This window comes from Triticum urartu, chromosome 7A (assembly GCF_056163025.1).
Source record: "Triticum urartu cultivar PI428250 chromosome 7A, HENAU_Tu73, whole genome shotgun sequence".
Taxonomy (NCBI): Eukaryota; Viridiplantae; Streptophyta; class Magnoliopsida; order Poales; family Poaceae; genus Triticum; species Triticum urartu.
Window position 1 is genome coordinate 112,375,632 of NC_141879.1, and position 25,538 is coordinate 112,401,169.

The window sequence follows — 25,538 nt, forward strand, 5'->3', positions numbered from 1 at the left end:
CTACCTTCTTTCTTCGTAGTGGTTCGGTGTTCTCTTTTTCATTCATCAAGACAATTTCAATTTTGAAAAAATGAGTCCGTGCCACGTCTTCCTCTCTTGCTTCTCCCAATCCCATAGATCCAGTAGTGCGATTCAACAAGCAAATCTCGTAGATCCTATGGTGCGATGCAACAAGTATGGACAAGCAATGAATACTTTATTTGACCTTCTCTTCTTCGCCATGGCCCGTCAGTGTCAGGGTTTTTTTTCATCCATACAGATGATTTCATTTTTGAAAAAAACAAATGCACCACCACATCTCTTTTCTCTCGCTTCTCCAAACCGCGTCGATCAACGGGTACAATGCAACGAGTATGGACAATCGACAAACCCAACGAGCGAACGTGCGGCACTCGTCTCTCGGCGTGACAGCTTGGCACCGTCTGATTGATCAAGTCATGTTGCTCACGTAGGCTCAGAAAAGCGAGGATACGAAGACGTCGGGTTATGCATGTGTCGTGGAGTACTACAATGCTCTATTATAAAGATTCACCGGAAGTACAAAGCACCTCAAACATAATAAAGATTCACCAGAGGTCCATGGACCACCAAACAACCATTGCCGTTCCAGAACGAGCCGCCGACGCGCTGCTGTCGCTGCTCCCATACCGGAGCCGGCCTGACCTCCTCAATGACAGTCGATAGGTCTTCGTGCACGTGCCCCTAAGACCTAGCCCCCCGGAGCCGCAATCGTCGTCGTTGAATTCTTAAATCGATCTGAAAAATCAAACACCAAATGTCATCGTTGCATACGCACGACAAGAAACCCTAACCTCGTCGCCCGAAGGAGCTAGCAGGAATCTATACAAGAGCTCTGTCTAACCCGTCCCAACAGATGAACTTAAGGAGGATCAGAGTCCAAATGACTAACTCGAAGAAGGAGCGCCACCATCCGTCCAAAAGCTGCCCTTGCGAGGACTAAAACCCTACCGATCAACTAGCAGGAGCCGATACACCAGGATTCTCCTCCCCGCCACCGACCGCTGGAGCAACAGGCAAAGGAGGGCGAATCCACGAGCTCGACGGCGGAGATCGAGGGGAGGAAGGCTTTCCCAATTCTTCTTGGGAGTTGGGAGAGAGGAAAGAAAATTCACCTAGGTGGCTCAATCTTTTTTTTTTTGCCGGTGACCTAGGTGGCTCAATCTATTCCTGGTCAACCTAGGCGACTCGGGCTGCGGCCTTCTCATGTACTCTACGCTCGTGGCATATATGAAGAGAAAATAGGAAAATAACACCTACAAGTCATTAAGCATCGAAAATAGTGATATTTGCACTAAAAAAAGAGAATAGTGATATTTTCTACTGCACGAGGCCCATACACAGTGACTGGGATGAAACAACCACATATAGTCCAACATTTCATTGAGGATTTACATATACTCGCAGCAGAGGATGTCTGTACGGCATAAATAATGGAGGAAATGGATTCAGAATACTGATGAGTGAAATTTCACATTTCCTGGCCAAGGCAACACTGCTCGAGCATTACAAACCCTTCATTTTTTTTCCTCCACCAGCTCAATGCAGCGGTGAAGTACGAATTGAACAGGATTTAACAAGCACAACATCTGATTTTCATCCTCACCGCCGCCTTTCTCGAGTTCCGATTGAATCCCTGTAATAATTAATCTTAGTGGGATCAGCCACTCTGAGTACACGGCTCGTATTTTTTCATCCCGCAACATTTTGGCTGATCTGGATCCTAATGATAAAAAAAGGGAAAACTTCTGTTAACACACAAAATGTTGGTCGATTCCAGGATTCGCTCTGCCAAGAGCAATACATCACGGGTTTGCAAGAACAGTTACCTCTTGAATCTATTATCAGAATCAATCTGAGCAAGTTCAGAGCAGATAATACCTGCTTACAGACAGAGAATGGGGACCACATCAGATTGTTTTATAGGCATAAAGTATAGAATACTAGCTAAGTGAAATTAGCAGGACAAGAACAGGAAAATAAAAGTAGTTTATCAGCACTTTTGAAAACGCATGCTTGGAGAAATGACGTCAATGCTCAAAATATCATCATAGACAGTGGACTGGGCACCCCTCAAAAAAAAGGACAGTGGACTGGGAACTGTTTTATCCTTACTGCCTACTGTAGGTGCTATCAACTGCTATCTCTGATCATTTTCCTTTTCATCTCCCTTTAAATGCAGACTTTTCCACCAAGCGTGATGTGAAATATTCTGGGCCAAGCTGGAAGGATTTAAGGAGGCTATCAAGGAGGCGTGGAGGTGCAGTCCAGCAACCGCTGACCCCTACAAGCGTTCTGGATCACTCTTTTTAGAAACGCGGCAAGCGATTGCCAACGCAGTGATTCTGCGTTTAGATGCTGCTCAGCACTCAAGGCTTCAGTTCCCGGCGGAAATATGGTTGAGAAGATCCTTGAAGCTTCCATTCTCGGCTTGTCTTCGCTGGAACGCACGATTGCCTGACGGTGTTCTAGATTGCAGTGGCTACAGGAAGGAGATGCTAACACCAAACTTCTACACATAGTAGCCAATGTGAGAACTTAATCAAGCTCTCATCTCCCTGGTCTCCAAGAGCTCTGACGCCATGAGGTAGGAGATTACCACACGATTAGCTTAGTACATAGCTTCTCTAAGTTGTTGGTGGTGCGGCTTCAGCCCCACAGTGAGCTTGTTAGTGCAAAGCAATCAGCGTTAAGCCGTTAATTAAGGGTCACGATCTGCATGATAACTTGATCCTGGTCCGGTAAGTTGCGCACAAACTTCATAAACGAAAGGCTAAAGGTGCTTCTTAAGCTCAATATTTCCCGCGCCCCTCCTAGTATTTCTTGTTTGAGATCCTACGTCCGAAAGGATTTAGGGATAGCTGGAGAACTTAGATCGCCATTCCCCTCTCTTCTGCCAGCACCCGTATCGTCGTGAATGTAAGTGTGGGGCCAAGGTAGTGCATGCTTGTGGTTTGCATCAAGGTGACCCAATCACCCCCTCCTCGTCATTGGATGGAGGCGTTGACAGCCATGGTTATCAAGGAAGAATCAGCGGGCATCATTAGTTATATGCCGGGCTGTTCTCCGCTTCAGAGGCTCTTGATTTACGCTGATGATGTGGTCCTCATCAGGCCAACTTCTCTTGACTTTGCCTTCGTCAGAGAAGCTTTGCCAATTTTCGGTATGGCCTCTGGTCTCTGTATCAATTATGTCAAACCATCAACGATCCTTATCAGATGAGAGGAGCAAGAACAACTTCTGGTTGCTTCAGCCTTACCCTGCCAGATTGGGAATTTCCCTTGCAAACATTTGGGATTGCAACTCTCAGTAGGTTAGCTTACCAGTCTGAGTGGCACCCTATCCTAGACAAAGGTGCCAAAATCACAAGGACAAAGTGGTGGAAGCTCAAAGGGGAAGCACAGCAAACCTTAAGGAGAGGATGATTGCAGAAGGACCATGGGGTGAAGAAGGAACAGCAGACAGCATGTGGGTGAAGATGGCTTTTTGCATTTGGAAGGTAGCTAGGGAGGTACTTGGGGTGACGAAAAAGGTAAGAAGCAAGAACTTAAAGCCACGTGGTCGTGGAAAAAGGATGTCGAGGCTATCAAGGAGGGGGAGTGCTACAAAAGTTGGCACCATGAGCACTAGCAACATGGAGGAATACAGAGAGGCCAAGATAACAATTTTTACCCAAATCTCTGCTTACTTATTCACCCAAACCAGGTCAATCTGGTCTTTGCAGTCTTCAAACATACTAAATTTACACAACTAATCCTCTATCATAAGTCACTCGCAGACGAATGTCATTGACACACGGCAACTTTCTGTGAAAAATAAACTGAAGCACGAAAGTTACCATGCTTGCCAACTAAAGTTGCCATCCTCGCGTCACTAAACTTGCCGTCGAAAACGTTCGGAGTTGCCCTGTGCTCATACCTGACGTGTCACACTTATCAGGGTCCTTAAATTTGTCCACCCAGCTTATGCCTATTTAGTGTTTTATTGACTTGCTTTCACCTATTTTTGTGTCTAACTTTCAACAGCAAATTATAAAGTAAGCATAACACAGCATAGTTTAGCAACCACAAACTGAGCCAGCATTTAGGAAAAGATGTGCTGCTGGTGTGTTACGTATTTGAGTTTGTGCAATGAAGACACTGACGTCCAATTACTGATTTGAGGAAGCTAACCCACCAACTTTTCAACGTTGAGCAATCAAGGCTTCCCACCAACCACCTCTGTGTACAGCTTTAAACACAGCAAGGAACAAAAGAAAAGGGTACCTCTTCACTGTGATCACGAAGACAAGGAGGACCACCTTCTGGAGGCCTCAAGATCAGCTCCACTAACTCAAGCACCTGAGAAGCCCAAGGTGGTGATTCCCCAGCATCTTGTGATCGATCAGATCCATTAACCTGATCAGCTCGACGGCTCTCTCTCGAAACTTCATTCTTCACCAGATCTAAAAGAATTGCAGTCTGAAAAAACAATAAACAAAGTAAACATAAGCCAGGATTTGAAGGATGGAGTTCAAAAATGAAGTTCATATCAACAAGAAACATGTCCAATAAGATAAGGCTGCATGAAGGAACTGAGAAACTGGAGTCCATAATGCTGTAGTATGATTATTTATTTATTCTCTCTTTTGCCTACATATGCATCTCATGCATCGACAAGTTGGTGCTCTCAAACATTCCAAAGAATAGTGGATATGAGAAGTTCTCTTACCAAGGAGGGGAACATACTATTCTCGATGAGGGCCTGTAAGATATCAAATCTCTGAGTGGATGGCACCGCTGAAATAACCTGATAGGATTTATAGTGAACACATGTACATGTTAAAAAAAAGGGACAGTGCCACAGTAGACTACAGACTACAGAGGGTTATGCAAAATTTGAATACAACCAATTTTGCTGTATTACTATGTCATGAGCATAAAATGGCAACAATTAAATTTTCATATTTATTCCACAAGAAATTACATGAAATGAATTTATGATCTATTGTGAACGAAAAATAATGAAAACAGAAGCTTGGCAGACTAAATAATATTCTCTTTGCACACACAATGTGAATTTTAAGATACATACCCTTTTCAGGGCAGAAAAGGCTTTCTTCCGCATCAACGTATCTGGGGCAGCTATCATGACTCTTTCAATGGCCTGTGGAAATACTTATAATGTTAATACAATATTTGCGAATATATCAACTCATCTCTAAGAAAGTGCAAACATTACCTTGAGTGTGGCAAAAATTTGAGTGGAATATGGGAAATCTACATGATCGTTGGTTTCCTCACTACACTTATCATCAACTAGAGTCAACAATAAGTCCAGACTGTGAGATTTGATTGCCCATGAGTAATTAACTGAAGACAAAACGTATCTAAACATGTTAATTGCTTCCCATTTCCTAATACAATTGTCTTGAACTTCTTTCAGAGCTGATTCAAACTCTGCTCCAGCATATTTTGACATGTCATCATGCATAGATGTCCACACAACTGTAAGAGAGCTCAAGAATGTGACCAAACAGCTTCTAAATAATAGTGGAAGTGATGTGATAGGAAAGATTATCAAACCTACAAGACTTGCACCGTCCATAGCAGAAGAAAAGCAGTCCAGAAAATTGTCGTCCTCTTCTACATCATTTCAGACATATGCATCAGTTAGCAATGAAGCAAACATAATATACAACTATTCCAAGGAACCAGAAAAATGGGAATAATTTGGATGAGTCACCTTTAGAAAGCTTAGTGGTGGTTGAGGTCACATCATTACCAGTTAAAAGACCCAAATAGGTGAAGCCGCAAAACATAAGAAATTTAGAATATTGAAGAACAACTGAACCACAAGTAGATAGAATATTCTGATGTTTGCTTTCTGATGATACAAGAGCCTGCAAAAGAGCCTTGTATATCAAAGTGATGAACATACATGGATATTCTAGAAATAACATCCATTTTGTACTCACTATGTTTTGAAGGGCGTATAGACCAAGTATAGAACATAACTCTTCCTTCCTGTGGTTTACCTTTTAGTGAACAAAAAAAAACTCAGAATCAATAGAACAAATGAGATGGTCAACAGAATTGTATTTAAATCAACAAACCATTGTTTTGCACATTTCTTGTATAGCATTGCCAATACGGAGGGCTGCACTGAACAGATCAACAGTACTCATTCTATGTTCCCCATCATATTCTGATAAATTAGCATGCATAACTCGAAGGATGGCAGGAAGTACGACCTTTACTTGCTCAATATGTCTCCTCTGAATCAAAGTAAGTGCTAGTCGAAAGAACAATTAGCTATCAAGAACTCAAATCCATATGATGTTAATCAGTAAAAAAAATAGACGGCAGGTGTGCAACATATCTCTAGCATGTACTCCCTCCATTCCTGAAAAGTAGGCATAATTTTCTTTTGTCAAAATTCCTGGAAAGAAGGAGCAAGGGTAGTTTAGCACTAGGCCTCCCAAAAATACCCCTTCTCTATAATTTGTGCACTGGTGGACTAAACAATGGATGTAATTATCACTGCTCGTCAATCAGCCGTACATGGCCATGGTTCGATGAGGAGACGCTAAGTGTCCAGCCAGGATAATCTACAAATGATCTTGCTCATTAATGAGGGCTAGGTAAGATGGGAAACAATTCAGATGCACAGCACCTCCATGATCTTAGCAAAACAAAAAATTACGCCTTGTTCCTGGAGTGGAGGGAGTATATATCTAACCTATCCTATGTACAGACAGAATGTAAGGAGGGTATCAGGCTGAAGTTTCAAGGCAAGAAACTGTTGCCAATTAGCAGAACAAATAATTAATGTGGAATCTGTAGAAGTGTTAATATAAGATAATGTACATACTGCTGGCAAGCCCATCTAGTAGAATAACAAGGTATGCTGATCCATTAAATGCCACTGGTGTATCTAATGCCTGCATCAACATAAAGGTAATAGTATGAACAAAATGGGTGAGCAGGTAACAGTAAAGAACTGAGCATCAGCTAGAGAGAAAGAAAAGGATGATGATATTAGCATTTTGAGAATATGAGAAGCTGCTTAAGAATGACTGGGTGCTAAAGCCCAGTGCACCAGATACTTCATAGATCTGGACACACAGCATCAATTCATAACCAAAGAGTTTAAAATTACCAGTGTCTCTTTAAGGAAAAGAAAAAACATATAAAGCAATCATCTCAGAGCCCAGGCAGGTATCAATCACATAAGTACAGAAATCAGCATAGGCACAAAATTAAACACAGAATAGCTACGCCAAAATTTCACTCCCTTACAAAATCTACAGTCAGAACTTAGATTAAGTTTGTGCAGTGATGCTCCTACTTATCCCCCCCCCCCCCCCCCCAACCTTTTACAAACATATAATCTTCCATTGAAAGGGTAAAAGGAGCTTCAAGTTTCCAAGTGTGGGAACTGCTTATTTATTAATTACGGAACTGACCTCGCAGAGGATGCAGAGCATGTCCCTTGGGCTGCAATTCGATGCAAAGAACTCAATGATTGCTCTGGCAATGTCCCGGCAATTCCCCATCCGAGCACCCAGCTTCGCCACTGGCTTGGGAAGCTCTAGAGACAGCGCGTCAATGGCCATCTATCACAGCATAGCAGCGGAATCAGGAGGATAAAACGGAACGCAATTTCAGCGGCCGAAGACAAGAACAGTCGAAGGCACCGTGGCACTCTGTCGGACCTGATTCGAGGACGGGCGCGAGAGGAACGCGTGGACCTCGCGGAGCATCTGCTCGGAGAGCGCGGCGGACGCGTCGGCATCGGACGGGCTGAGGATCTCGGCGACGGCGGCAGCGGCTGCGTCGGAGGAGGCGGTGTCGCCGGACTCGAACGCCTGGAGCAGGGCAGGAGCTTACGGTTTGGGGGGGAGGCGTGGAGAAGTGCCGAGTTCGAGATGGTTAGTTGGGCGACCAGTTACCTCGGAGAGGGCGGCGAGTGCTTCCCGTAGGCGCGTGAGGGTTGGGCTGGAGGAGGGTGAGTCGCCGTCGGCGACGTCCACGGCGGCGGCGGAGGGTTCGTCCCTCGCCATGGAAGCTGCCGTGGGTGGGTTGGAAGGTGCAGTGGAGGTACGGCTGGGCCTGGGGTTGTCTGGTTACCGATCCGGGTTGGGCTCAACCAGGCCTATTCCTCAACTTGGGCTGCCTCGCGTCCAAAATCGCGCAGTTATCGCCTTTGCACTTTCCATGGGCCGTACGTGCTGGGCCCAAAATGTGCCCAATACGAAACGACATCGTTGCAGAGTTCGCGCAGGAAATCGATCATGGCACCGCAGGGATCGGATTCCAAACCCGAGTCGAGCAAACGCAGAGCTCACGGCCACGTACGCACTTCCATCTATATATAGTCCACACGGCCCCATCGATCTCAACTCTCAAGCAACCTAGAAGCTAGAGAGATCGAAGCTGAATCTAAAGCTTCGTCGAGGACCCAAGTCTTGTACCTCGCCTTTGAGAAAAGATGCAGATCTTCGTGAAGACCCTGACGGGGAAGACGATCACGCTGGAGGTGGAGAGCAGCGACACCATCGACAACGTCAGGGCCAAGATCCAGGACAAGGAGGGGATCCCGCCGGACCAGCAGCGGCTCATCTTTGCCGGGAAGCAGCTCGAGGACGGCCGCACGCTCGCCGACTACAACGTGCAGAAGGAGTCGACGCTCCACCTCGTGCTCCGCCTCCGCGGCGGCCTCTCCATCAAGGTCAAGACGCTCACCGGCAAGGAGATCGAGGTTGACATCGAGCACACCGACACGGTCGACCGCATCAAGGAGCGCGTCGAGGAGAAGGAGGGCATCCCGCCCGTCCAGCAGAGGCTCATCTTCGCCGGCAAGCAGCTCGCCGACGACAAGGCGGCAAAGGACTACAATATCAAGGCCGGCGACGTGCTCCACCTCGTCCTCGCCCTCAGGGGCGGTGCCTGCTACTAGATACATACAGTCTTGGGTTTTACCTACGAGAGCTTGAACTATCTAGCTAGGGTTTAGCTGTAGTTTTTATAATTTGTTAAGTACTGTAATTGTTTTTTACGAACATTGTTACGTAATGGTTTTGGGGCTATATAACTGTGGTTGGAAGTTTATGAATATTGTTTGAGTCCTTTACGTGTAAGCTGCAATGCTGTATCTCTGCATCTTTTTGCTACCCAAACACTGCTCTCATTGCATGCCGAAATGAGAAGCGAAGATATGAATATTTTTTTTTGGCCAAAAATAGCCTTGCGTGACTTGCACTAATCGAACAGAACCTATCATATATGAATAGGGAAACACTTCTTCTAGATCGACTGATCTTTACACCGTCTCCCCTCGGACACAAAAATCTCTCTTCTACCTTTTTTCTCACCCCACCAAACTGCCGCATGGTGATTTGCGTGATGACGTGAACCAAAGGCCAATGCTAGGAAACTGAAGATGAATAAATTCAAGTTCCTGTGTATTGTGAGTGTGATTTATATGGCTTATAGTAGTTGTTGCCAGCCTGGTTCAGTTGTTTGCAAAGTGAGACAGAAAATGTTGTACTCAATGCTCTGAAATGAATGTAAAGTCTGAACTTTGTTCTGAATTTGTTGCCTGCTCAAGTTCTATGTTTCAGTTTGCAGAGTTATGCTCATAGGCTGAGGTGAGCCGAAAATTAGAGATCTTGGCTCCTGATAGTGATCCTTCGAGGTGAATAGATAATTCAAAGAAAGAGAGCAAACTGGACACTTTTACACTTCAGAGCAACTCACCAGCTCAGACACTAGTTCAGCAAAAGCTTCATTTTTACCAACAACAAAAAAAAAACTAGTTTCAGTCAATATTTCATTTTCACTTCATTTTGCGCGTTTTCGGTATGCAAGTGTCGGTTTCAGTATGCTAGTTTCAGTTTCAGTTTGGACACACTTTGCACGATTCAATTTCAGTATTTGACCCACTCGCATTCACGCACCTACTTTGCATTCACCACGCCCTCCCCACTAGCAGTCACCACTCTCCCGGCTCTCTTCGCTTTTGCCGCTCGCGAATGGCGATGGACGCAAGCCTGCGATGGAAGCGGAGTTATGCACCGACGATGACGTGAAGCTGGCGGAAACAAAGGAGATTTGCCCACGGTTTCTAAAAGCATCTACAGTCGCGATGTGCAAATCCAAGCCCTCAAACCCCCGCGAACGCGGACACTGACCGGACACGTCTTATTTGTTGACTTATACATCCACATTCCTTATATCTGAACCCTCAAACCATGCAAAAGCATGCAACGCTACGTAAAAGATGATCATCACACGCAGTTCATCAGATCATCATTTCATCGCCAGACAAAAGGAGCATAGTTCATCGGAGCAGTGCAAATCCATACTACAAACTAATTAAAACATAGTTAAAATATAAACACAAGGGCGAAGGGCGGAGGAAATCACCATTTCCTCGCCGGCCCCTTCACCTTCCGGTCCTCGATGCGGCTATGCCCCTACTCCGTGTAGGCGTCGGCGTGCGGTGGTCCGTCGTCGTCAGAGCTGGAGGTGGAGCCGCTCGTTAAGTCGGAGTCCGAGCAGCAGCTTCGGCCCGACAGACTGCGGAGCAGGCGGTCCTGTTCCTTGCATGGCGGGCCGCCTTCCCGCTGTCCCCTTGCTTGCCTCGCGCTCCAATAACTCGATGACGAGTCAAAGTGCTTTGCCATTCTCGCAGCGGAGGCACCGCGCATCCATCTCTGCTGTTGTGAGAGAGCGGTGGAGGACCGACGCGAGGAGTGCGGCATTGGGATCGACCGTCGCGGTCGCGCGTGACTGTCGTGCGGTCAGCGTCTCCCTCGCTGTCGCCCTCTTGCCTGTTGCCGCTCGCGGCGGGCTGCTCGTGCCTCAGACTCGGGCGTCCGTGCGCGCCGGCACCTGCGCGGGCACGAGGTCCGAGTGGTGCACCACTTCCGGAATAGGTGGAGGTTGTCGGCGTATCTGAACGACAGGAACGGAGTGGGCAGAGCTGCACGCCGGGCGGAACGTCGCAGGTGCTGCATCGACGGGCTACAGGCGCTGAGGAAGAAGACATGTCGCTGCCACTGCCGCTGCTGCCTTGGTCGAGCAGCGACTGCCTCAGGGCGATGCGGAGGGCGACCTCCTCCGCATCCATGGTCGAGGCGTCGGATTCTCCGCCGGAGCCGGCGCTGCTTCCGTCGTCGGCCATCGGGTCGAAGTGGGGGTCGAAAGTGGAGTGAATAGGCACGGGGGTGAAGTGGAGTTCGGATTGACCGGTGTCTAGGGTTTTTCCGGATGAGAATATCTGTGGGTTCAGAGTGGGCCAAGCCGACATGGAGGACGCGCCTAGACGCCCCCATATCGGCCCTATATTTGGGCTGGATACGAGGGGTGCCGGTCATTCCGGACGTTTGAGACCCGTTTAAGGAACCCGTCTGGGTCAGTTTTTCACGAGCGGACAGTGACCGGGCGGCCTACCGGGCGTTTGAGACGGGTTTGAGAGATCCGGCTGTAGATGCTCTAAGTGTGAACGCTCTGGTCCAGCACGCGGTGGGTCTGCGCGCGGGTTGCAACGAAGGAGGAGAAAGTTTGGATGTTTGGCAGCGAGGAAATGGAGTCTTCGCATCCCTGGCGACGAGCTCGCTGGTCAATACATGTGTCTGTAACTTTTGTCTTTTCACTCTATAATTATATCATTATTGCATAGTTTTGGCATCTACTTTTAATTAATTTTTTTGATTAAATCTATTATTTAAGTGCTCAGTTGTTGTTGTTTTGCTGTTTTTAGACTTTTCAGAAAAATCAATTTTGCAAGGACAATTTTTTATCTTCAGAAAATTAGTTTCGAAAGTTTTTAGACGAGACGAAGTTGGGGACACATGAGTCAGTAGAGGACCACGCGCGGGACCCAAGGTGGTTTAGGTTTTAGGGTTTAGAATTAGGGTAGAAATCAGACGAAACGATGATTTGAAGTTTCAAAAAAATCTCAACAAATACGGACGTTAAGGCCCTATTCGGTAATGCTTCGCTTTGGAAATCTGCGAAGCGGGTAAATGGCAACTCCACCATTTTGACCTACCGCTCCGCCAACTCCGTTCGGGGGGCTGTGGAGCGGAGCAATGCCGAACAGCCCCTAAAAGGGTGATGTTTCATTGCCGGGTGAAAGTTCAAGTTCAAACAGCTATGAAAGAAAACCAAAATCAGCATTGAATTATCGAATTTGTTTATCTGTAGCTCACATCTCGTGCTACGTTTCAACATGAAATTTCACGTGGCAATAGGACATCACCTTTTTTTAATGTGAACTGAGGAGTATAGCTGACACGTTGGTTCTGAAAGCAATGGCCGTATCCACGTATCCACGTAACAAAAAACAAAGGCAAATCATGGCCGTATCGGCGACCTCACCTGTCAGTTGCAAATGCGGCAGCAGGAGGATGCTTGCACGTGAGGGCAACCAACCTTATCTCCACGTCACCGTCACGTCGCTTACACGTCAACGCATATCTCCTTCTCGATTCCTTGCCTTGGCGGCCTCGCCGTCCCAGCTCCCAAAAGTCCCCGGCTACAGCGTGGTAATCACGCTCCGCCCCCTACACAACCAGAAAATACACGATCTCTCGTCACGAACAACTACAAAAAGAATTCCGTAACAAAAGTGCATACATACACGAGATGATGGGCGGGGGAGTCATCTCATCACATCACCACCGTCACATGACACTATTTTTTTCTCCGGCAAAGGGTGAACTTTATTCACTCTAAATGATGCTATTGGTTGAAAGTATGGAGTTTGCCATGATTCGGAATAATCTCATAAGCACATTCGACATTTTTCAGAAATAAAAAAGATGCTCGCGAAAGGTTACAGCTGAAATATAGTATATGTCCTGTGTGAGAACCGTGACATTGTTTACAAGATCATCTATTTCTAAATAGAGGGACTACAAGAGTACTCGAAATGAAGTGATGGACACCATAATTACGTAAAACTGTGAATTGCACACATTCAAAAATATGCGAATGGATGGTTTTACCTCTAATCCACCAGCTATTGAACCGCAGATTTGATGTCGTACATCTTGTTGCAATTAATTATTCTTCACATGGGAAACAATCCTATTAGCAGTTCCAGAGCTAGACCGAAAACATTGAGGAGACTAAAAATACAAATAAGCAATTAAATGTATATTTAAGTATCTTTGTAGAACGAGGGGTGGGGGAGCGATGGCTCACTTTGATCGTAGGGAACCTCCACCATCACCCTTTGGGCAGTCCGGACAAAAATCAGTGACCCAATAGGCCTCCCAAAATCTCCCCTATATGCCGGATAATTCAGACCGCCCTAGTCCTAGTCCAAATGTGAGACCTTGTCCGGGCATGTCCACCATGTCGACCTAGACATTTTTCGGCCCAACGAAGACCCCACAAAATCCCCTCCACCCCATCCACGGGCAAACCTTAACCCTAGCTCACTCTCACTCTCCTCTCATGCCCTCTCCTCTCTACAGTCCCGTCCCCGCCACATACCCTAGCCATCCCCGTTGCCATGTCTGAATCTAGATCCAGATCAAAGAAGATGGTGTCAAATGGGACCTCCTCGCGGTGGATGACGATGAGGAGCTCGTCGATTGGATCGCCCTTTGTTGGTCCTTGGTCAAGACGTGGAATTTCATTCCTGCGCGGATCCAACAACCACGAGTCTTCCCTGCTGCCTTGGCATGGGTCTAGCAGCGGTGCTGTGTCCAACTCACTCTCTTGCGGATTCAGTGGTAGCGCTACCGGTGGCTCATAGTGTCTCATGTCCAGCGGGAACAAGTCGTCCACGCCATCCTAGCGGTGGTTGTTGACCCGCCGCCCTCCCTCATCGTCTCATCTTCTTTGAACGTGGCTCGAGCGGATGCAACGACGACATCGGCTATTGTGAATCTGCGGCGCGGGCAACCCGCCTCAAAGCTAGCGGCATCACATCACTTTCAGCTCCAGTGCGGGTGTTGTCCGAATCCGACAAGGACCCCGATTGTTGACCACCAAAGAATCGACGCCAGCCGCCGTAGCCGCAAGAACGCCAAGATGCTCCCAAAGAGCCTGTGATCGCCATCGCGTCAACTCTACGAGAAGCAAGCTTGTGCCTCCTGACCCCTCGAGAGGGACCGAAGGACTACTCAGACGAGTCCAAGGACGCCTCTGATGGCCCTGGCGATGTCCCCTACGCCGCCTTCGAGCTCTGCTACCACTACGAAGAAGGAAAGGGAAAGGGAAAATGAAGATCCTTTGACTTTATTTTGACTATAGTATGTCATAGTGGTATAATGTGTTGTGTGCTATGTCCTTTTGTTGTCAAACTATGTATTATTTTGTCCTATGTATGAACTATGTGAAGTATGTTGAATGTGATGAGTCATGTGTCATCTGTTTTGATCAATGTTGCATGGCTTGCATGCATCCGGGGAGGGGGTAAAGGGGGCCACCCTTGTTGAGTCGGACAAATGATGCTCTTCATTAGGGAGACATGTATGTGATTTTACCAGTCTTGTGTTTTAATCTTTGTTATATATCATGTGAGTGTGTGTCTATATTATACTCGGTGTTTACATAGTAAAGACATGTATAAACTCATAAGATGGCGTGCATTTTACGTTACACAGCCGTTTTATTTTTAAAAACATGTGAACACGTGGATTCGGGAGGCAAAATTGATATCACATATTTACAGGGGCCCAACTGGAAAATGCGCCTCCCGTTAGACCCCCATTAAAGCAACGTCCCAACGTAACGGCACCGACTAACTTCGGCTTCGCATTCCCACACCAACACCTCACCGCCCGACGTCGCCATGGCCACCACGTCTCGCTCCGGCCGCCACGGCTCCGACGACGAGGAAGACTCGACGCCGGCGATGCGCCGCCTCCGACGCCTCTCCCTCCACCTCCTGCAGCCCGCTCCCGAGGGGGGCGACTCTCTGGTCCCCGCCGCGTGCGCGGGCAAGCGGCGGGCGGGGGGCCTGGACGCGGACGCGGCCGCGCTCACGGCGTACCTCCGGGGGCGGCACCGCGCGATGCAGGCGCGGGTGTACGAGTTCTACGTCGCGCGGCCGGAGCTGCAGACGCCCGTGGAGCTGCCCATGGCCGCCCACCGCGACCTCTGCTTCCGGCAGATGGCGGCGCTCGTCCGGGAGGCCGGGGTGCGGCCGCTCAGCCTCATGGCCGCCGACCCCGCCGAGTACTTCGCCGTCATGGAGGCCGTCGGCGGGGTCGACATCTCCCTCGCCATCAAGGTCGGCGTGCAGTACAGGTTGGTTCGCTTCTTCTTCTCTTTTTACCGCGCGTTGTAGTTAATTACTGGTAAATCAGTATTTCCCTCCCAAACAAACTGGTAAAGAACACAGCTTGATATCTGAATCGCTTCCATACGTTTCACATGGGGATTGTTAGCTGGTGGTCAACGAGAGGGCTTACATAATTGCTTGATGGGTGTGGGATAGAGTGTACACCTTTCCCTTGCTTGATGTGATGCTTCGAGGGGAACTGCGAGCTACATCCATGTATCAATTGGTAATTTGACTGTCGGTATCATCAGTAACTAAAATCGTTTTGTTTTACTCTTTTGAATGTTAGTAACACACCTCACCAGTCATCATACTGATCTCTGACCGTACTGAGATGATCGCATTCGCGAGGATTCTAGCATGTTAGCATCGTTAATGTGATCTGTGAGTGTGGGGCTTGGATCCGTTGGTAGCTTAACTGAAACCTAATTCATGTACGGCTAGCTTGCAATTGCACTCCTTATTGAGGCAAGTACTTGTGACTTATGAGTGACAGTGACTCTGAAAACAGAGGCAAGTACTTTTCGCTGCAATAGTGTGGACCTGATTGATTGTTACGATGAAAGAAGCGGCATTAGCTCTTGACTACGATGGTTGGTTGCGACGCAACTTCGGTTATGGTTATGTTGGGATTCATTTGATTGCCTAAAGCTACAGGGATGCTTGCGTGCACAACTTCTATTGTGAAATGTCAAGCGTTTTGTGTCCCCATTTTTTGTAGTCACGATAATTTTGTTTCGGGTTTTGGGGTTATTTAGGATATACATGCATGTGGAGTTTGGTTGGTGGTTCATTTCATACAACCTCAAACACTGCAACTTTGTGATTCTGGAATTTCCCTTTTTTTAGTAAGATGGGAGTTTGGTTGGTGGAGTTTTCCTTGTCTGTCCACTGTTATATATCCACTAACTTGTCTGCTTGTTAACGCAGTCTTTGGGGGGGTTCTGTAATAAATTTGGGAACCAAGAAGCACAAAGAAAAGTACTTCGACAAAATCGACAATTTGGAGTATCCAGGCTGTTTTGCTATGACAGAACTGCATCATGGTTAGATTATCTATTTAATTGTTTCATCAGTATTTCTGACTTCCTGTTTGGTATTTTGATTGATTTGCGGTTTAACTGTCTGTTGGGACTTGTACCCACCACCTAAAACACTGTTTACAATAGTTTGAAAAGATCCTTTTTCATTTCTGTTTGTTGCTTTTCGACAGGATCCAATGTTCAAGCCCTACAGACCACTGCTACATTTGATCCAGTTACTGATGAGTTCATTATTGATACCCCAAATGATGGAGCCATTAAGTGGTGGATTGGCAATGCAGCTCTTCATGGAAAATTTGCTACTGTTTTTGCGAGGTTAATTTTACCACTTCAGGGAAAAGCAGGGGAGCCTGCTGACATGGGAATTCATGCATTTATTGTCCCGATTCGGGACCTTGAAACCCATGCTGTTCTTCCAGGAATCGAGATCAATGATTGTGGGCACAAGATAGGCCTAAATGGTGTAGATAATGGTGCCCTGAGATTCTGTTCAGTTAGGATACCCCGTGACAACCTTCTGAACCGATTCGGCGATGTGGCGCGAGATGGAAAATACACAAGCAGTCTCCCCACGATTAACAGAAGATTTGCAGCAACCCTTGGTGAGCTTGTTGGGGGGCGAGTTGGTCTTGCATATAGCTCTGTGGGAGTACTCAAAGTTGCAGTAACCATTGCTGTTAGATATGCTTTACTGCGTCAACAGTTTGGTCCACCTAAGGAGCCTGAAATCAGTGTGCTGGATTACCAGTCTCACCAGCACAAACTAATGCCTATGTTGGCATCAGCGTATGCATTTCATTTTGCTAGAGCGTATCTGGTAGATATGTACTCGGAAATGAAGAAAACCAATGACGAGGATGTTACCGCTGATGTCCATGTACTTTCATCTGGGTTGAAATCCTACATAACTTCATACACAGCAAAATCTATCAGCATATGCCGAGAATCGTGTGGTGGCCATGGGTATGCTGCTGTAAATCGTTTTGGTGGTCTGCGGAATGACCACGATATATTTCAAACATTCGAAGGAGACAACACAGTTCTGCTGCAGCAGGTACCAATCGGAATCCTCTACAAAGCTCATTACGTAATATTTGATGGGCAGGTTCTTTGATAGGTTTTTTTTTTTGCGGGGACAGGTTCTATGATTGTTGAAAGGGTAATACTGTATATCTTAGGAAAACACACGTAATTGCATATTGTGAATAGAAGTTTGGGTGAATAATTTCATGTGATATGAAGTTACTTATACCTCAAATATTGTACCTCTTATCACGATGCTATGTATTGTAGGTTGCTGGAGATCTCCTGAAGCAATATCAACAAAAATTCAAGGGAGGAACACTCTCGGTCACCTGGAACTACTTGAGAGACTCCATGAACACCTACTTGTCTCAGCCTAATCCCGTTACTGCTCGGTGGGAAGGGGAAGATCATCTCAGGGATCCTAAATTTCAGCTGGATGCATTCAGAGTGAGTCCTGTCTTCGTTATTTATAATATCAGTAGCTATTGGATAGAAGTCTTGTACTGATTGCGTATATAAACTCTCTTCTCAGTACCGAACATCTAGACTACTGCATAGTGTTGCTGCTCGACTCCAGAAGCACATGAAGACACTCGGAGGTTTCGGTGCGTGGAACAGATGTTTAAACCATCTGCTCACACTCGCAGAGTCACACATTGAGTCTGTCATCCTCGCGAGGTTTATAGAAGCAGTGAAGAGGTATCGTTTTTGTGCCGTTACCTGACCTCAGTTACATTGTTCTTACCACCATTGCTTACTAGCTAGTTAGCTGCACATATTAGTTTAGAAATAATATTTTGTTGAATAGTTACTACGAATATTTGTTTGCTTGAGACTTGCTATCGGTGAAAGCACTGGAATATCCTCCTGTCGCCCTGACTGCATTTTTCAACCCGTCGATCATGATTATTTGTGCTTGAGTTGTAGAATGATCCCTTGAAAAATCCTTCTGCTGCCCTTTGTATATTGTTATAGTTCTCTTGCTGGCACCCTTGACTTCTGCCACTGAGCACTCCTTTCAGTGTTTGAGCCATTATCCTCATTCTGTTGTTTAGCTGAACCATGATGCAAATTAAAGTTAAATTACCAAAGCCTACTCACAATTAAGATGTTGTGCGTAACCCTTTTCACTTTATCCGGTGAAGTTAAAGCAACAACAATGACTTATGATTTGTCTATGCAGTTGCCCCGACGAAAAAACACGAGAAGTACTGAAGCTGGTGTGTGACCTTTATGCACTTGAAAGGATCTGGAAAGACATCGGGACATATCGGAATGTAGACTATGTGGCGCCAAACAAAGCCAAGGTTTGTACTGCTTGTCAACCCCATGGCACACAATTGCAATTTCAGTTCTTACCTTCAGACCAGAACCAGAACCAGGACCTGATGCTATGCTCCTCTGTATTCTTGCAGGCTATCCATAAACTGGTAGACTACCTCAGTTACCAGGTGAGGCTTGTGGCTCGGGAACTTGTCGACGCCTTCGATGTCCCAGATCAAATCATCCGCGCCCCAATCGGCATGCAATCGGAGGCCTATGCTCAGTATACACAGGGTGTCGGCTTCTACAGACAACCAACATAGACCTACCATTCTGCTGCAAGCTCAGACCGTTAGGCAAGAAGCTATATAGACAAACTTATATCATATACCCAACAGAGTGAGTCAAAATCAAGTGTACAATAAGCTTTATCCCAAAAAAGTGTATAATAAAAATGAGATGTGTATAAGTGATAATATTGTGAATAAATTTTGTCAGACTTTGTTTTGGCAGCATGGCTGTGAATAAAGCTCATATGTGAGAAATTCTGTAGCTACAATGTCTGATTAATTATCTCTCTTCAGTCACGTGACAAGACTTGATGTCACAAGGGAAATGCCAGAGATGAATAAGGAAGCTGAAATGCCTAACACTGATGCATAATTGCAGCACTAATACTTAGTCATACATATGTATTGTACTCCGATAACTGGTGTAAAACTGGAGTTACTGACAGATCACTAATACATCCAGCTTCCAGTTCTCTTGTTCGATACAATACGGCACACATAAATCATAAGGAACTTCCGAGAGCTAGAGTACAAAAGAGACAAAATTATAATGTTACAAAAGACAGGATCATATCACTTCATCTTTTCAATCTGAATCCGAATCGTAAGCAGTGGAAGATCTAACCCTCCTATCCTTTGACATGTCAGTCTCATCATCTTCGTCATCATCGTCTTTCTTCTTTTCCTCAATTATACCTATATTTGCAGGGTGTTAATATATTTGTTATTTCGAATTGTGAAGGAATGCTGCATGAAGAAGTTAACAGTATCTCTACCTTTCCTCTTCAGTACATTTTCCAAAGCCCTGGTAGAAAAATCATCTTTACTTCCAAGGTCATCGAAACCAACCAACCGATCAAGAGCAATACCCTTCCTAAAATACAAAAGTGCCGCAAAAACACTTAATTAGAATGACCCTCGATTAAATTTGACATGATGGCGTATAGGAATAAAGAGTACAAAACAAGTTAGAAGGCTCATTATCTAATGATGGAATAGGTAGAATCCATGAACAATGTATGCACTTACTTGAACAATATAACACATGGCAACGTTTTGATTGCTAGTTTTGCCACAAAGAAGGGAGCATTCTGCAGTAGTTATCAACAAATCAGCATCCATCGATGTAGTAAAAGCAGAAGTAACTTAAAACTAACAGCGATATACGAACTTCGGCATCAAGCTTGACGAATTTAGTTCCCAAATAGACCGGTGCAAGTGCCTTCAAATGCTTATCCATGATCCTACCAAAGATTTATATCATTATCAAGTGTGAGACGCAGATCAGCACCTTACTAAATCATCACGGGCAAGAGGCATTATATACATAAAAAGGACTTATGGCTTACTTGCAGCGGTAAAATTCACGATGGTAGAAATGACAGATGACCTTGTCACCACGAGTGACCTCTCCTAAGAAGTCCCCTTCAGTTATTTCCCTGTATTCACCATGACCTTGCCTCTTTAGCACCTCACGCTTCTCGACCTCTCTCTGTTGCATAGAGAAAAATGAGGTACTTAATGGATGATGTGGCACTTATACAAGCTTCTCAAGCGTGAGATGCAGATCAGTACCTTAAGAGCAGCAAGCCGTTCAGCATGCAATTTCTCAAGCTCTGGGTCCTACAAAGCAGTTCCGTAATGTAATGGCGTCGCGACAGATACCAAAGTTCTTGGTGCTCTACACTAAAGATATACGGAAGACGGTAAGCGATGGTTAGAAGTTCAACTCACATCCAGTAACTCATCAAGATCGACTTCATCATGGATCGCAGGTGCTGCTTGAGCCTTCTCTTTAGCTATAACTTCCTAAAATGGTGTCTGTGTCAGTATCGCAAAAGGAAAAAAGATGAAACAAAGAGTAGTGTTATTCTGGCTCCTCCAGTGGATTTGGTAAAAAAATTGCACAGGTTCAGAGCCATCCAAGATAGAGGCCACCAGCTTACAGCATGGTGAAACTCATGAAAAATAACTACATTTGAGAATCAAAAGCAGCCCTTTATCCCCATTATGCAAAGAAACAGAAAACATTAGTACTGCATGATTCCCAAGCATTATACTAGATGTAACCATTTTGCTAGATTCCCGGAGCAGGGCTGTCCACTTCCACACGAGCTAACATGACCCACTCGCCGAATCTTAGGCTCTCAACAGCGCCCGCCGTTTGATTCCGAAGGCCAAGAAATGCAAGCAGACGAAGGAACTTGTCCCAAGATCCAGGGGGGTGGGCACCGGGCACGGCTCGGCCGTCGCTGGATCCTCGGCCGCTCCGACGGCCCGATCGCCGGATCAGACGAGAGGTGGGGTAACGGCGACGCGCAAGGCGCGGAATCTCAGATTGGGGAGAGGTAGGGGACGTCGGGGGCGAGGGAGAGTCACCTTCTTGTAGTCGCGGGCGGCGGCGGCCAGGACGTTGCCGAAGGCCAGGCCTTGGAGCTTCGACTTCACCTCGTCCGGATCCATCTCTCCTGCTCGCGCGGGTTCGCCGCTTCGGCTCGAGCTCGCCGGAGATTTGCTCCGGTTCGGTGCAGGTGGCGATTGCGGTGTTGTGTTTTTCTTTTTTCGAGTAAAGATTGCGGTGGTGTTGTGTTGTAGCGCCGCCGCCGCAGCAGCAACAGATTTACTTTCCTCTGCGAAACTCGGCCCATCAGGCCTACTACCAAGGGCATCTCGGACCCGCAAACCGCGCCCGCATCTGTACGGGCCGCAGTTGTCTAAAAAAAAAATCTGTTCGGGCCGCGGAAGCCGTGGGTCTATATCGACCCGTGGCGCAGTCCGGATACGATTTCTCTTGTAAACTGAAGATGAAGTGGGGAAGTCCGGAGAGGGAGTCCACATTCAAAACATAGGACTCCAACACCACCGGCCCAGCCAATCTCTCCTTCCGGTCCCATTTCCTTTCACTTCCTCCTTTTCTCCTTACTTTGCATCCGCACCCTCCACCTCCGTTGCCGCTGTTGTACGTCTCCGGCCGCCATAGAGGTATTGCCGGGCATCCGCAACCAGCACCGACGTGCCCGCTCGCCGTTACGACAGAGCTTTCCACCCTAGAGCCATTTGTACCCAGGTATACTCCGCCACCTGTCGCCGATCTCCATGGCGGACACCACGCCCGGCAGGTGTTCGATCAAATGCCATTGAGCTTTTTTTCAAATGATATGTCGTTTTTTAGAGTTCGAAGAATTGTGAGCTACTCGACCATGGAGGATGAGTTGTTGTGCGATTCGTGGCTGGCCGTATCCGCAGATTTCGTAGGAAGAGCAGAGGGAGCCCTTCTGGGAGCAAGTGCATGAAAAGCTCCACGCACAAAAGCACATTGCGCCCTACGACATGTACATTAACTTAACGTCCAATTATATCTTAACGTCCAATTCAAACACAATCAAACTCCGGGATACCAATTGTTACATTTCTGATGAATTAACTTCTCCTTTGTGAACCTCCCCATCAACACAATTGAATGATGAGTAACATCTGGATGCTTCAGAGTGTGTGAATGTTCAGGGCCTGAAATATGAACAAACTCTTGTGGGTCTTCAGCATCACACCCTTCATTTTTTGCAGGCACATCATCTGGGAAATGGAACTGTGACAAAAAAGCATCACTAAAGAAAACAATATGTGCTCATAAAGGAAAAATGTTGGTACTTTCCTTATACTTACTCATTAGGCTCCTCTAAATCAATTGGGTTGTTAACTTCAACGTGTTCCTATTCTTCATATTGTTTCATAGATAGAACCAATAAAAGAATCATCTTTTGTATTAAATCTGCACCTGGGTGTACACAATAACAACTACATTCAACATCACATCCAACGAGAATACCTAAAAATATGATATTTTCATACTCCCTCTGTTTCAAAATAGATGAGCCAACTTTATACTAACTTACTAACTTTAGTAGCTTAAGCATGATTGTTGTACACTTCTGCTACCTCTCACAGAGATGGTGGAAAGTGCTGGCTTTGAAGCAGTTGGGTGAATGTCATAGAAGGATCGAACAAATTTCTTTCTAATATAGAACTTTCAGAGCAATACAAGATTACGAACCAATGGATTAAGCCAGATTAAACTTGTATCGGCACCAATAAAGGCAGCAAGAGATTTGTGTTAACAACGTAAATACAAATTACTCACATGTTCGAACTCATCGCCCCGCCGAAATAAGGATCCATGTCGCAGCCGCCGCAAATTAGACCTCCCCAAGCCGCCAGACGTCAAGTTAGGTCACATCGACCCGTGCTGGGAAGCCGGTGATTTTGAGATTTTATCGGGCCCATGTGCTATCGATACCGTATTGCTCGCTAGACAATTTTTTCTGTACACGTTGGCCATCGAATACAACACGAATCTCGTTACTTCATCATGCGAGAGCAACGTACCCGGTAAAAACCGGTTCCGCTATAATTTCATTTCTCCACGACAGCGGCAGTGTGGGGCAAAATTTCATGTTTTAACCCTTTTGTGAAAGTTAATCGAGATTTGACCTCAGTTTGCAAAAAATTTGAGATCTGGCCCTTTTGCTATCGTCGGGATCCATGACGGTAGGAAACAACCCTACCGCCAAACAGGCTGGCGGTAGGCTGTACAACCTTACTGCCAAGGTGCCCGGCGGTAGGCACGAGTACGCACTGTGTTTCATACTTAGGAAAAGTTTACGGTAGGGTGTTAGGCTGTATGCTGTTATAACCTACCACCATGGACCTTGGCGGTAAGAAAATGATCAGATCCCGGAATTTTTGCAACCTAGGATTAAATCTCGATTGAATTTCGCAAAAGGATCAAAACACGAAATTTAGCCGCGGTGTGGCACACCGTTGCCGGCAAACCAGATCCACCCTCACGCTCGCTCCCCTCCAACCGTCCACCAACCTCCTCCCCCCAATCATGCTCACACCACGACGCACCTTCGCACATCGCTCCACACCAGTCACCAGCAGCCAGCCATTTCCCCTGCTCCTGTTCTAGCTACTAGCTTTGTACTAAACCCTCGTCCCGTGCACGCCGTCACGCCGCTCGTGCGTCCCACCTGCACACCCCCAGCACGCCTGAGCGAGCGAGGGAGGGAGGGATGGACTGGTACGAGTGGCTGCGCAGGGCGGGGCTGGGCGAGGACCTGGCCGCCGAGTACGCGCTCCTGTTCGCGCGCAACGAGCTCGGCGCCGCCGACGTGCGCCACCTCGACCACGCCTTCCTCGCCACCATGGGCGTCGCCGTTGCCAAGCACCGCCTCGAGATCCTCAAGCTCGCCCGGAGGGAGTCCTCCGCCTCCGCCGCCATCACCGTCCTGCCGTGGCGCGCCACCAGGCTGCTCGCCGCCGCCGCGCAGCGGTCGGCCCGCTCCCTCGCCGGCTGCCTCCGCTCCGCCGCGCGCCGGGGCAGGTCCAAGGCCGCCGTCGCGCCGCGCCCGCTGGCGCTCTGCCACCAGGGCGTGGCGGGGCCGGCGCGGTGGAAGGGCGCGCCCACGGCCGCGGACGGCCGCGGGGTCACGAAGAGGAAGCTGGCGGCCCTCCTGGCTCGCGTGGGCAAGCCCATGCACACGCTCACCAACAGCGCCGGACGAAAGGGGACAAGGAACTCCGCGGCGCCGACGACGTACATGGCCACGGCGATCGCGGCGAGGTGCTTCACCAGCACGGAGACCTGCGGCAGCGACTACGACGCCGACGACGACGAGGACGAGGACGCCGAGACGGACGACGGCGGCGGCGAGGACCCGGAGACGCCGTGGGAGTCCATGTTCGAGGATCTGAAGCCCACCTAGGCGAGCCGCGCATGCGTGCGTCAGAAAAAGACACGTCCATCCATCCATCCAATCCATCAACGGCGCACCGGCCAGCCAGTGGCTCAGTGGTGGTCACTGCACTGCACTGCACTACTAACCGCTCGCCAGTGGCGCCGCTGCTACGTCTGTAAGACTGTGTATACTTCCGCGCCCTGTAAAATCTTGTGTCGTGTGTTTAATCTACCACTAACAGCGTTGCAATGCATATTTGAGCTCATTTTGTTTGATTTTGAGCATATTTGAGTAGAGTAGCATTTCGTTGTTTTTGCTTTAAATAGTGAGCAGTACTACATGGTATTGGATGTAGCACATTAATACAGTTATAAGTGTGGTTTTAAGTACGAGCAAGAGCATCTGCCAAGGACAACTGTATGAGTATAGGGCCAACAGTATTATTGATAGTGTGATCTACCCATGTTCACACGCAAAACAAGCCGGGGGGTGGCGACAAACGGAAAGTTCAGATCTGAGCAATTTGGCACTGTGTTGACTAGTGCATCGGTTATTGGTTGAGTGGACGAAAGGCACTGACAGTCTTTTCATCCATCGAGGCAGGCAACGCCTCGTGCTGCGCAGAGATAGATCTTCCCGGCTTCGGTGAAGTTTTTTTAGCGAGAGAGATCTGCCGGCATCCGTGCCGCTTACTACGTGTCCTACTCTGAGTGTCTCTTGAAATACAAAATAATCACAGTAAGGACTAAATGTAGGGAGGAGGGTTTGGAGCACGGACCAAGATCGTCTGACGTACTGCACCCTTGACGTGGGGCCACTGACGTGTGGGCCCGGAGCCACCTGTCAGTGTGCCAACGACACGTCAGGGGAGC

At 47.3% G+C, this 25,538-nt stretch overlaps 4 protein-coding genes and 1 pseudogene across 7 annotated transcripts; 3 read left to right on the forward strand and 2 right to left on the reverse strand.

The window, feature by feature from the left end:
- Positions 1-1,284: 1,284 nt before the first annotated feature.
- Positions 1,285-8,112, reverse strand: ALF4 (aberrant root formation protein). Of its 4 annotated transcripts, none has more exons than XM_048683721.2 (14): positions 7,952-8,112; positions 7,715-7,867; positions 7,466-7,615; positions 6,871-6,940; positions 6,113-6,156; positions 5,975-6,034; positions 5,743-5,899; positions 5,583-5,642; positions 5,239-5,504; positions 5,092-5,163; positions 4,729-4,806; positions 4,284-4,478; positions 1,848-1,899; positions 1,285-1,741 (listed from the first exon to the last, which is right to left on the reverse strand). In XM_048683721.2, the coding sequence occupies exons 1-14, from the start codon at positions 8,060-8,062 to the stop codon at positions 1,536-1,538; spliced, it is 1,674 nt and encodes a 557-aa protein (XP_048539678.2). In that variant the 5' UTR covers positions 8,063-8,112; the 3' UTR covers positions 1,285-1,535. The 4 variants fall into 4 exon arrangements, with proteins under 4 accessions (XP_048539678.2, XP_048539677.2, XP_048539676.2 ...); XM_048683720.2 differs by having other exon boundaries at positions 5,743-5,911; XM_048683719.2 differs by having other exon boundaries at positions 6,113-6,291.
- Positions 8,113-8,429: 317 nt separating this feature from the next.
- On the forward strand, positions 8,430-9,145 carry LOC125517980 (ubiquitin-NEDD8-like protein RUB2 pseudogene; annotated as a pseudogene).
- A 5,609-nt stretch (positions 9,146-14,754) lies between these two features.
- LOC125525032 (acyl-coenzyme A oxidase 2, peroxisomal-like) lies at positions 14,755-19,225 on the forward strand. The gene is made up of 7 exons (XM_048690054.2): positions 14,755-15,272; positions 16,237-16,352; positions 16,520-17,403; positions 17,643-17,822; positions 17,908-18,074; positions 18,559-18,682; positions 18,791-19,225. The coding sequence occupies exons 1-7, from the start codon at positions 14,815-14,817 to the stop codon at positions 18,959-18,961; spliced, it is 2,100 nt and encodes a 699-aa protein (XP_048546011.1). The 5' UTR covers positions 14,755-14,814; the 3' UTR covers positions 18,962-19,225.
- A 46-nt stretch (positions 19,226-19,271) lies between these two features.
- Positions 19,272-21,550, reverse strand: LOC125525033 (thioredoxin domain-containing protein PLP3B). The gene is made up of 8 exons (XM_048690055.2): positions 21,308-21,550; positions 20,663-20,737; positions 20,504-20,551; positions 20,278-20,420; positions 20,100-20,172; positions 19,958-20,019; positions 19,705-19,802; positions 19,272-19,624 (listed from the first exon to the last, which is right to left on the reverse strand). Exons 1-8 carry the CDS (start codon positions 21,389-21,391, stop codon positions 19,515-19,517), a joined length of 693 nt encoding a protein of 230 aa, XP_048546012.1. The 5' UTR covers positions 21,392-21,550; the 3' UTR covers positions 19,272-19,514.
- A 2,191-nt stretch (positions 21,551-23,741) lies between these two features.
- Positions 23,742-24,939, forward strand: LOC125520889 (uncharacterized). The gene has a single exon (XM_048685930.2). It carries the CDS (start codon positions 24,001-24,003, stop codon positions 24,691-24,693), a length of 693 nt encoding a protein of 230 aa, XP_048541887.2. The 5' UTR covers positions 23,742-24,000; the 3' UTR covers positions 24,694-24,939.
- Positions 24,940-25,538: the final 599 nt, after the last annotated feature.

Coding starts and splice junctions, on each gene's coding strand:
- ALF4 (XM_048683718.2), bottom strand. CDS start 8,062: ATGGCGAGGGACGAACCCTCCGCCGCCGCCGTGGACGTCGCCGACGGC. Junction 7,616..7,714: donor CGCGCCCGTCCTCGAATCAG/GTCCGACAGAGT, acceptor ATGCTGTGATAG/ATGGCCATTGACGCGCTGTC. Junction 6,292..6,870: donor ACTAGATGGGCTTGCCAGCA/GTATGTACATTA, acceptor TCTTTCGACTAG/CACTTACTTTGATTCAGAGG.
- LOC125525032 (XM_048690054.2), top strand. CDS start 14,815: ATGGCCACCACGTCTCGCTCCGGCCGCCACGGCTCCGACGACGAGGAA. Junction 16,353..16,519: donor TATGACAGAACTGCATCATG/GTTAGATTATCT, acceptor GCTTTTCGACAG/GATCCAATGTTCAAGCCCTA. Junction 18,683..18,790: donor TGGCGCCAAACAAAGCCAAG/GTTTGTACTGCT, acceptor GTATTCTTGCAG/GCTATCCATAAACTGGTAGA.
- LOC125525033 (XM_048690055.2), bottom strand. CDS start 21,391: ATGGATCCGGACGAGGTGAAGTCGAAGCTCCAAGGCCTGGCCTTCGGC. Junction 20,552..20,662: donor ATCTTGATGAGTTACTGGAT/GTGAGTTGAACT, acceptor ACTGCTTTGTAG/GACCCAGAGCTTGAGAAATT. Junction 20,020..20,099: donor TCGTCAAGCTTGATGCCGAA/GTTCGTATATCG, acceptor TAACTACTGCAG/AATGCTCCCTTCTTTGTGGC.
- LOC125520889 (XM_048685930.2), top strand. CDS start 24,001: ATGGACTGGTACGAGTGGCTGCGCAGGGCGGGGCTGGGCGAGGACCTG.